An 11,240-nucleotide genomic window follows, 5' to 3' on the forward strand; every position below is an offset into this window, starting at 1 on the left:
CACCCATCTTATTGGGGATAACGGGACCCCCTCCCCATCCTATTGGGGATAACGGGACCCCCCCTTCCCATCCAATGGGGATAACGGGACTCCCCTACCCATCCTATTGGGATAACGGGGACCCCCCCTTCCCATCCTATTGGGGATGACGGACACCCCCCCCTCCTATTGGGATAACAGGACCCCCTCCTCCTATCGTATTAGGGATAACGGGACCCCCCCCCCATCATCCTACTGGGGATAACGGGACCCCCCCCTCCCACAGTATTGGGGATAACGGGACCCCCCCCTCCCACAGTATTGGGGATAAGGGGACCCCCCCCTCCCCATCCTATTGGGGATAACGGGACCGCCCTGCCCATCCTATTGGGATAACGGGACCCCCCTCTCCATCCTACTGGGCTAACGGGACCCCCCCTCTCCATCCTATTGGGATAACGGGACCCCTCCTCCTATCGTATTGGGGATAACGGGACCCCCCCCTCCCATAGTATTGGGGATAACTGGACCCCCCCTCCCATAGTATTGGGGATAACGGGACCCCCCCTCCCACAGTATTGGGGATAAGGGGACCCCCCCTCCCCATCCTATTGGGGATAACGGGACCGCCCTGCCCATCCTATTGGGATAACGGGACCCCCTCTCCATCCTACTGGGATAACGGGACCCCCCCTCTCCATCCTATTGGATAACGGGACCCCTCCTCCTATCGTATTGGGGATAACGGGACCCCCCCCTCCCATAGTATTGGGGATAACTGGACCCCCCCTCCCATAGTATTGGGGATAACGGGGACCCCCCCCATCCTACTGGGGATAACGTGACCCCCTCTCTATCCTATTGGGGATAACGGGACCCCCCCTCCTATAGTATTGGGGATAACGGGACCCCCCTCCCATCCTATTTGGGATAACGGGACCCCCCCCATCCTATTGTGATAACGGGACCCCCTGCTTCTATCGTATTAGGGATAACGGGACCCCCCCTCTATCCTATCGGGATAACGGGACCCCCTCTCCATCCTATTGGGATAACGGGACCCCCTCTCCATCCTATTTGGGACAACGGGACCCCCCCCAATCCAATGGGGATGACGGGACCCCCCCACCCATCCTATTGGGATAACGGGACCCCCCTCCCCATCCTATTGGGGATAACGGGACACCCCCCCATCCCAATCGTATTGGGATAACGGGACGGGGCGGGGGGGGTCCGTTAAGGACGCGATCCGGGATAAGGATGGGGATGGGGGGGGGGTCCGTTAAGGGACAAGGATTTGGGATGGGGGGGGGGCTGGTTAAAGACATGACCCTGGATTGGGGACCGGGATGGGGGGGGTCCGTTAAGGACAGGACCCGGGTTGAGGATTTGGGGGGGGAGGTTTCGATGGGGTGGGGGGTCTCTCCATCCCCTCCTCCGCTGTTCTCACCCCGGGGGGGGGGGGGGGGGGGGGGGCGGGCTCTGCGGTCGCACTTGCCGGTGCCGGTTGGGGGGGTGTCGAGGGGGGGTCCGGGGGGGGGGCCCCGGGGGGGGGGCGGGGGCTGTTGCGGGGTCTCGGGGGGCGGGTTCGCAGCCCCTGCCCGACCCTCTTTTGTGCGGCCGCAGCCAATCGCGGCCGCTGACGACACGTTCCTCTCGGGGGATCCAACCCCCCCCCCCCCAACCCCCCCCCCCCCCCGCCCCCCCCCAACCCCCCTCACCGGGGGCCGCCGAGAACGACGCTTTTTTTTTTTTTTTTTTTTCTCTCCGCGCACGCACCCCCGGGGACTCCCCCCCCCCCCCAAAAAAATAATAAACCAACAAACCCACCGAGTCCCCCCCCCATCCCCCACGCCCCCCCCCCCGCCCCGCTTCCCCGCCCCCCACCCCGTGACCGCCTCCCCCCGGTCCGCGCCCCTCGCGCTGCGGAGCCGAAGCGCCCGGGCTGGGGGGGGCGGCCCGGCGGCCACCGGGGGGCGCGTGGGGGGGCCGCTTTTTTTTTTTTAAAAGCGGTTTTTTCGTGCGGTTTTGGCCGGGGTTTTTTTTTTTTCCCCTTTTTTTCCCTTTTTTCCCCCCTTTTTTCCCCTTTTCCCCCCTTTTTTTCCTTTTTTTCCTTTTTTTCCCCCCCTTTTCCCCCTTTTTTTCCCCCTTGTTTTTTCTTTTATTTTTTTCCTTTCTTCCCCCTTCTTTTTCCCCCTTTATTTTCCTTTCCCCCCTTTCTTCCGCCTTTCTTCCCCTTCTTTTTTCCTTTTATTTTTCTTTTTTCCCTTCTTTTTCCCGTTTTTGTTTTCTTTTTCCCCTTCTTCTTCCCTTTTTTCCCCCTTTTTTCCCCCTTTGTTTTCTTTTTTCTCCTTATTTTTCCCTTTATTTTCCTTTTTTCCCCCTTCTTTTTTTTCCTTTTATTTTTTCCTTCCTTTTTTTGTTTTTCCCCCCTTTCTTTCCCCCTTTATTTTTTCCCCTTTATTTTTTTCCCTTTTTTTTTTTTTCCTCTTTTTCCTCCCCCCCCCCCCTTTTTTTTTTTTTTTTTTTTTTTTTTTTTTTTCCTCCCGCAGCCGCTATGCTGCTGTGCTGGCTGGGCTGCTGGTGGGCGGTGGTGGGGGGTGTGCTGGCCGGGGATGGGGACGGGGGTGGAGGGGGGGGTCTCCTGGAAGCGCAGCCCCCCCCCTCCTCCTCCTCCTCCGAAGCCTCCTGCCCCGTGTGCCTCTGGCGGCGACACAGCAAGGAGCTGCGGCTCGAGAGCATCAAGTCGCAGATCCTCAGCAAACTGCGGCTCAAGGAAGCGCCCAACATCACCCGCGAGGTGGTGAAGCAGCTGCTGCCCAAGGCTCCCCCCCTGCAGCAGCTCCTCGACCTCCACGACTTCCAGGGGGACTCCCTGCAGCCCGACGATTACCTGGAGGAGGACGAGTACCACGCCACCACCGAGACCGTCATCAGCATGGCCCAGGAAAGTCAGTGCCGCCTTTGTTCCGCTCCTCAAACTTCCAGCCGCGACTCCCCCTTCCCCCCACCCCCCCATCGGGGCTCCCGAGCCTCCTCCCAGCCTCCCGGGCTCCCCCGACGCTCCTCGCGCCTCCTCCAGGGGCTCCCCGGGTCCCTCCGGTGCTTCTCTGTCCTCCCCGGGTCTCTCCGGTGCCTTTCCATCTCTCCCGGTTCCCTCCGGTCCCCCCTTGGTCCTCCCCGGTTCCCCCTGGTCCCTCGCCATCCCTCCCGGTCCTCCCCGATTCCCTCCAGTCCCTCTCCATCCCTTCCCGGTTCCCTCCCCGGTTCCCTCCGGTCCCTCTCCATCCCTCCCCGGTTCCCTCCGGTCCCTCTCCATCCCTCCCGGTTCCCTCCGGTCCCTCCCGGTTCCCTCCAGTCCTTCTCCATCTCTCCCGGTTCCCTCCGGTCCCTCCCGGTTCCCTCCAGTCCCTCTCCATCCCTCCCGGCTCCCTCCGGTCCCTCCCCGGTTCCCTCCGGTCCCTCTCCATCCCTCCCCGGTTCCCTCCGGTCCTTCTCCATCCCTCCCCGGTTCCCTCCCCGGTTCCCTCCGGTCCCTCTCCATCCCTCCCCGGTTCCCTCCGGTCCCTCTCCATCCCTCCCGGTTCCCTCCGGTCCCTCCCGGTTCCCTCCAGTCCTTCTCCATCCCTCCCCGGTTCCCTCCGGTCTCCTCCGGTTCCTCTCTACCCGCCCCCCCCCCCTCCCCCGGTCCTCCTCGGTCCCCTCCGGTCCTCATCTATCCCTCCCGGTTCCCTCCGGTCTCCCCCGGTCCCTTTCCACACCTCCTCTCTATCCTCCCCGGTTCCCTCCAGTCCTTTTCTATCCCTCCTGGTTCCCTCCGGTCCCCCCCGGTCCCTCTCTAACTCCCCCACACCCTCCCCTGGTCCTCCCCGGTTCCCTCCCGGTCCTTCTCCATCCCTCCTGGTCCCCTCCGGTTCCCCCCGCTCTCTCTCCATCCCTCCCGGTTCCCCCCTGGTCCTCTCCGGTTCCCTCCGGTCCCCCCCTCTCCCCGGGTCCTTCTCCACCTCCCTCTCTATCCCCCCTGGCTCCCCCCGGTGCTCCCGGACCCGCAGCCCCCGCCTGACACCCCCCCCCCCCTCAGTGTGTGAACTGGGAATGGGCACTGGGCACTGGGCACTAGGACCTTGTAGTGGGTGCTGAGACCCGGCACTGGGCACTGGGAATGGCCACTGGGTACTGGGACCCAGTACAGGGCCCTGGGACCCGGTACTGGGCACTGGGACCTGGTACTGGGCACTGGGAATGGCCACTGGGCACTGGGACCCAGTACAGGGCACTGGGAATGGCCACTGGGCACTGGGGCCCAATATTGAGCACTGGGACCCGGTACTGGGCACTGGGACCTGGTACTGGGCGCTGGGAATGGCCACTGGGCACTGGGGCCCAGTATTGGGCACTGGGACCCAGCACTGGGAATGGCCAGAATGGCCACTGGGCACTGGATCCCAGTATTGGGCACTGGGTCCCAGTATTGGGCACTGGGTCCCAGTATTGGGCACTGGGTCCCAGTATTGAGCACTGGGACCTGGCACTGGGCACTGGGACTTGGCAGTGGGTGCTGAGACTCGGTACTGGGCACTGGGAATGGCCACTGAGCACTGGGACCTGGTACTGGGCACTGGGAATGGCCACTGGGCACTGGGTCCCAGTACTGGGCGCTGGGAATGACCACTGGGCACTGGGACTGGCCACTGGGCACAGAGCACTGGGACCCAGCGCTGGGCACTGGGACCTGGTAGTGGGTGCTGGGACCCAGCACTGGGACCTGGTACTGGGACCTGGTAGTGGACGTTGAGACCCAGAACTGGGCACTGGGACCCGGTACTGGGGACTGGGACCTGGTACTGGGCACTGAGACTGGCCACTGGGGCCTGGGACCCAGTACTGGGCACTGGGACCTGGGACTGGGGACTGGGACTGGCCACTGGGCACTGGGACCTGGTAGTGGACACTGGGAATGGCCACTGGGCCCCAGCATTCGATGCTGGGACCTGCTAGTGGGTGCTGCGAGCTGGCACTGGGCACTGGGACCCGGCACTGGCACCAGTGAGTGATGGGACTGGGAAGTGGCACTGGGGGACTGGGATAGAGCACTGGGGGACTGGGATAGAGCACTGGGGACTGGGAGTTGTCACTGGGGACTGGGAGATGGCACTGGGGGACTGGGAGTTGTCACTGGGGACTGGGAGATGGCACTGGGGGACTGGGATAGAGCACTGGGGGACTGGGAAGTGGCACTGGGGGACTGGGAAATGGCACTGGGGGACTGGGAGTTGGCACTGGGGGACTGGGATAGAGCACTGGGGACTGGGACCCGGCACTGGGGGACAGTGCTGTCCGTCCATCCATCTGGTGCTCCCCCTGGCTCCGTGCCTCAGTTTCCCCACCTCCGTGCCTCAGTTTCCCCATCTCCACCTGCACCAGGGGGGCTCGAGGCCTCGGGACCCCAGACCTGGGTGCGAAGGGCGAACGGAAGAGGGGGGAGGTGTGAGGTGCTGCCCCCCCCCAAATTTCCTCCCCGGGCGTTAACGGACCCGGGCGGCTTTGAAATTTTATTACCCATAAAATTGACAGCGCGGGGGTTTCCTCACAGCGGCTCGGGGGGGCCCCAAAATCAATCCCAGCGGGGCCCCCTTTTCGGGGGGGGGGGGTCGCAGCCGGAGGCGCCGTGGGGTCCGGCCGCCCCGTATCCTTCTTATGATTTTTTCCGCCCCCCCCCACCCCAGGCAATTGTGAGGGTTTTATGGTTCCTGAACAGAAGGAGGGAAAGAGCTTTATAGGCAGCAGAGCCATAAAAATCTCGGGTTCCCCCCGGGCCCCCCCTTCCCGGGCCCCCCCACCCCCCCCTTTTTAATTGCAGCAGGAACCTGGGAAGGTTAATTGGGTCCTAAACCCATTTAGGGGCTACCCGTGACCCCCGCGACCCGCAAGGAGTTTAATGAAGGGCTTGGATTGGGGGGGGATGCTGGGGGGGGCTGGGGGGGCTCAAGGTCAGTGGGTGGGAGGGGGGATGCTGGGGGCTTGGGGCATCTCGGGGTGGCAGCGTGGCAGGCGAGGGGTTAATGGGGATGAGGTGGGACCCCCAAACCTATTTAAAAAGGGGGGGGGGCTGAGGGGGGAGGTGTTTGTGTGTGTGACCCCCCCCCAGCATCCTCTGCTGTGCCCGGTGTCCTGGGAACATTTATCCCCCGTTGCCACGGCAACCGGAGGAGCATCCTGGCATCGCCACAGCCAGCGTGGCACAGCTGAACCCCGGAGACCCCCCCCAACCCAGGGCCCCCCCCCCCCAAAACTCCAGGTACCCCCCCTCGAATCTCAGGGACCCCCCTCGAACCCCTGGGACCCAGCCCCAAACACCAGGGACCCCCCTCTGAATCTCAGGGAACCCCCTTAAACTCTAGGGACACTCCCCTAACCCAGGGACCCCCCCCTCAAACCCAGGGACTCCCCGTGAATCTCAGGGCCCCCTCTCCAAACTCCAGGGACCCCTCCCAAACCCAGGGACCCCCCTCTGAATCTCAGAGCCCCCCCCATCCCGCAAACCCCAGTGTCCCTCCCCGGGTTGGGGGGCAATTGCTGGGTCAGGAGGCAGCAATTCCCAGGGTTTGGGGGGCAATTGCTCTGGTTGGGGGGGCAATTCCCAGGGTTTGGGGGTCAGTGCTGTGGTTGGGGGGGCAATTCCCAGGGTTTGGGGGTCAGTGCTGGGGTTTGGGGGGCAATTCCCAGGGTTTGGGGGTCAGTGCTGGGGTTTGGGAGGCAATTCCCAGGGTCGGGGGGGGCAATTGCCGGGGCTGCTGGGTTGAAGCGGGGTGTCCCGCGTGGCACATCACCGGGAAGGGGGGGTGCATGGTGGCTTTGCCGGTGTCGGCGGTTGTGGCGCCACGGGGGGGTCGCAGTCGATGGCAGCAAATGGCCCCGCGGGCAGCCGGCACATTCCCGGCTCAATTGGACACAGATGTTCACCGGGAATGGGGGGGGGTTGGGGGGAGATGGTGGGATGGGGGGGAGATGGAAGGTGGGAGATGGGAAAATGAGAGATGGGATGGTGGGAAACGATGGGATGATGAGAGATGGGATGGTAGGAGATGATGAGATGATGAGAGATGGGATGGTAGGAGATGATGGGATGATGAGAGATGGGATGGTACGAGATGATGGGATGATGAGAGATGGGATGGTAAGAGATGATGGGATGGTACGAGATGATGGGATGGTAGGAGATGGAAGGGTGGGAAAGGATGGGATGGTGGGAGATGGGATGGTAGGAGATGGGAAAATGAGAGATGGGATGGTGGGAAATGATGGGATGATGAGAGATGGGATGGTAGGAGATGATGGGATGGTGGGAGATGGGATGGTAGGAGATGGGAAAATGAGAGATGGGATGGTGGGAAATGATGGGATGATGAGAGATGGGATGGTAGGAGATGATGGGATGGTGGGAGATGGAAGGATGGGAGAGGATGGGATGGTGGGAGATGGGAAAATGAGAGTTGGGATAGTGGGAAACGATGGGATGATGAGAGATGGGATGGTAGGAGATGATGGGATGGTGGGAGATGGGAAAATGAGAATTGGGATAGTGGGAAATGATGGGATGATGAGAGATGGGATGGTAGGAGATGATGAGATGGTGGGAGATGGAAGGATGGGAGAGGATGGGACAATGGGAGATGGGACGATGGAAGATGGGATGATGAGAGACGAGAGGGTGGAAGATGATGGGACAGTTGGGAAATGAGAGAGCGGGAAATGAGAGAGCACGAAATGAGAGAGCAGGAGTTGGGATGGTGGGAGATGATTGGATAGTGGGAGATGGGAGAGCAGGACGTGATGGGACAATGGGAGATGGGAGGATGAGAGATGGGATTATGAGAGATAAAAGGGTGGGAGATGATTGGATGGTGGGAGATGGGATTATAAGAGATGGGGAAGTGGGAGAGTGGGAGATGGATGGTGGGAGATGATGGGATGGTGGGAGGTGGATGCCCTCACAGACCCGGCCAACGGTAGCGGGGAGCCTGGTGGAACCGGCTCGGTGCCGTGGATGCTCCTCAGGGTTTTGCCGCATCCCTGGGGCTGCAGGACCCGGCACGGGAGATGTTGGGAAGCACCTGCCCCGGAGCTGAGGGTCCGAACCCCTCGGTGGTCAGGGCTGAGTGATGCGGGGTTGGTGGAGACCTCCCCGGGGGCAGCCCCTGAGCCGACCTTCACCTCAAACCCACCGAGGAAGAGCTCGTCCCGACCCCGCGTCCCACCGGGGTTCAGGGTGGGGGTCCCGGGGCCACCGCTGACGCCTCCTTCCTCCCGCAGCGGACCCCGTGGTGCAGATCGAGGGCAACCCCCACTGCTGCTTCTTCAACTTCAGCCCCAAGATCATGTTCACCAAGGTGGTGAAGGCGCAGCTGTGGGTCTACCTGCGGCCGGTGCAGCACACCTCCACCGTCTACCTGCAGATCCTCCGGCTGAAGCCGGTGACGGACGAAGGCAGCCGCCACATCCGCATCCGATCGCTGAAGATCGACCTCAACTCCCGCATCGGGCACTGGCAGAGCATCGACTTCAAGCACGTCCTCCAGAACTGGTTCAAGCAACCGCAGAACAACTGGGGCATCGAGATCAACGCCTTCGACCCCAACGGCAACGACCTGGCCGTCACCTCACTGGGACCCGGAGCTGAGGGGCTGGTAGGTGGTCAATGCCGCGGGGTGGACGTGTGGGTCAGGGTCACCGTGGTCCCAGAAAGCGGTGGTGGCCCCGGTGCTCAGGTGGGCACGGGGCTCCGGGACATCTCCAGGGGATCATGGAATTGTAGTATAGTTTGGGTTGGAAGGGATCTTAAAGATCATCCAGTTCCACCTCTGCCATGGGCAGGGACACCTCCCACTGGATCAGGGGCTCCAAGCCCCATCCAACCTGGCCTTGAACCCCTCCAGGGATGGGGCAGCCACCACTTTCCTGGGCAACCTGGGCCAGCAACTTGTTCCAGGGGTTGATGGGGCTCCAAGAGGCTGGGAACAGCTTGACAGTGACAGCTCCATGGGGACAACGGCAGCTCCACGGAGCTGATCACAGCTCTGCCAAGCTGGTGATGGTTCTATGGGGCCGGTGACACCTCCATGGGCTTGGTGACACCTCCATGGGCTTGGTGACACCTCCACAGGGCTGGTGACACTCCTTGGGGCTGGTGGCAGCTCTGTAGGGCCATGTAGGACTCAGAGAGCCAGGCTGGTGGGACCACGGAGACATGGGGTGATGGGACAATGGGGTGGTGGGGTTGTGGAGTGAGGGGCTGATGGGGCGATGAGGTGATGGGATTATGGTGAGATGGGTAGATGGAGTGATGGGTAGATGGGGTGATGAGGTGATGGGGGGATGGGTTATGGGGTGACGGGGTTAAGGGGCGTTGAGGTTATGAGGTGATAGGGCGATGGGGTTATGGGATGATGGAGTTAGGGGGCAATGGGATGATGGGGTGATGGGTAGATGGGATTATGGGGTGATGAGGTTATGGGGTAATGGGGTTACAGGGCGATGGGACGATGGGGTTATGGGGTGATGGAGTTATGGAGCAATGTGGTGATGGGGCAAAGAGGTGATGGGGTGGTGAGGCAATGGGTAGATGAGGCAATGGGTAGATGGGGTGATGGGGTTATGGGGTTATGAGATGATGGGTAGACATGGCAATGGGTGGATGCGGTGAGGAGGTGATGGGTAGATGGGGCAATGAGTAGATGGGGCTATGAGGTTATGGGTAGATGGGTAGATGGGGCGATGGGTAGATGGGGCGACAAGGTGATGGGGCATGAGATTATGAGGTGATGAGGCAATGGGTAGATGAGGTTATGGGGCGATGGGGTGATGAGGTTAGGGGGTGATGGGGCAATGGGTAGATAGGGTGTTGGGGCGCTGGGCCAGCCTCAGCGTCTCCCCCCCTGTCCCCCCAGCACCCCTTCATGGAGCTGCGGGTGCTGGAGAACAACAAGCGCTCGCGGCGCAACCTGGGGCTGGACTGTGACGAGCACTCGACCGAGTCGCGCTGCTGCCGCTACCCTCTGACCGTCGACTTTGAGGCCTTCGGTTGGGACTGGATTATCGCTCCCAAGAGATACAAAGCCAACTACTGCTCGGGGCAGTGCGAGTACATGTTCATGCAGAAGTACCCGCACACGCACCTGGTGCAGCAGGCGAACCCGCGGGGCTCGGCGGGGCCATGCTGCACCCCCACCAAGATGTCCCCCATCAACATGCTCTACTTCAACGACAAACAGCAGATCATCTACGGCAAGATCCCGGGCATGGTGGTGGACCGATGCGGCTGCTCCTAGAGCCCGGCTGCTGCCCCTCCGCCTCGCGCCGCCTCCGCCACCAAATCCTGCTTTTCCGCCACCGTTTTTTTTTGGTTATTTTTCATTTCCCTTGGGTTTTCTTTTAAACAAACTACAAAGAGCGAGCGTCGGAGAAGCCCGTTGGATATTGGAAGGGAAAAGCTCCCTGCCCCATAGCAAAACGCCGCGTGCCGACCTGCTCTTCGAGACGCATTGTGCAATAACGCGACCGGACGGAGAAGAAACAGGGCGATCGGGACCCCCAGCGCTGCGTGGATCCCCCATCCTGGCTCAGCGGCACCAGGAGAGCCCGAGCGGAGCCCCCGACACGTCTAGGAGCGGGGATGGGGACAACCTCATCCCCGAGCGACCGATGGCCTCGTCGCCGCAGGCAGCCGGACCCCCCCGGCCCAGGAGGAAAACGTCTCCCTTCTTTAATTTATTTATTTATTAATCACCCTCCCGGCCGGCGTTGGAAGCCCTGCTCCCTCCTGCTCCCTTCTTCACACCGCCGGCTCCATCCCGGCACCCACGGCGGGGGCTGCTTTGGCACGGAGGCACCGGGACTGGCCAAGGGCAGCCGGCATCGCTGCATCCCACGGCATCCTCGGCACGGACGGCTTGAGGGATGCTCGCCCTGGTGCCACTGGTGGGATGAGGATGCTCCAGTGGGATGGGGATGAGGATGAGGATTCTTGCCTTGGTGTGCCAGTGGGATGACATGCTCACCCTGGCACCCCTGGTGGAATGGGAATGAGGATGCTCGTCCTGGCACCACTGGTGGGATGGAGATGAGGATGCTCATCCTGGCGCTGTTGACAAGATAGGAAAGAGGATGCTCATCCCGGCACCACTGGTGGGATGGGGATGAGGATGCTCATCCTGGCATCACTGGGGATAAGGATTCTTGCCTTGGTGTGCCAGTGGGATGAG

General features: G+C 61.8%; 1 protein-coding gene across 1 annotated transcript; it reads left to right on the plus strand.

Annotated features, from left to right (window-relative positions):
• The first annotated feature begins 2,536 nt into the window (after window positions 1-2,536).
• GDF11 (growth differentiation factor 11) lies at window positions 2,537-10,307 on the plus strand. The gene is made up of 3 exons (XM_069879441.1): window positions 2,537-2,930; window positions 8,293-8,666; window positions 9,927-10,307. The coding sequence occupies exons 1-3, from the start codon at window positions 2,537-2,539 to the stop codon at window positions 10,305-10,307; spliced, it is 1,149 nt and encodes a 382-aa protein (XP_069735542.1).
• The last annotated feature ends 933 nt before the right edge of the window (window positions 10,308-11,240 follow it).

The sequence above is a fragment of the Phaenicophaeus curvirostris genome, chromosome 38, assembly GCF_032191515.1.
Source record: "Phaenicophaeus curvirostris isolate KB17595 chromosome 38, BPBGC_Pcur_1.0, whole genome shotgun sequence".
In the NCBI taxonomy this organism is placed as follows: Eukaryota; Metazoa; Chordata; class Aves; order Cuculiformes; family Cuculidae; genus Phaenicophaeus; species Phaenicophaeus curvirostris.

What these genes read in the sequence shown, in the direction of transcription:
- GDF11 (XM_069879441.1), top strand. Translation starts at nt 2,537, where the DNA reads ATGCTGCTGTGCTGGCTGGGCTGCTGGTGGGCGGTGGTGGGGGGTGTG. An exon ending in CATCAGCATGGCCCAGGAAA is followed by an intron (nt 2,931 to 8,292) that starts GTCAGTGCCGCC and finishes TTCCTCCCGCAG; the next exon opens with CGGACCCCGTGGTGCAGATC. An exon ending in GACCCGGAGCTGAGGGGCTG is followed by an intron (nt 8,667 to 9,926) that starts GTAGGTGGTCAA and finishes CTGTCCCCCCAG; the next exon opens with CACCCCTTCATGGAGCTGCG.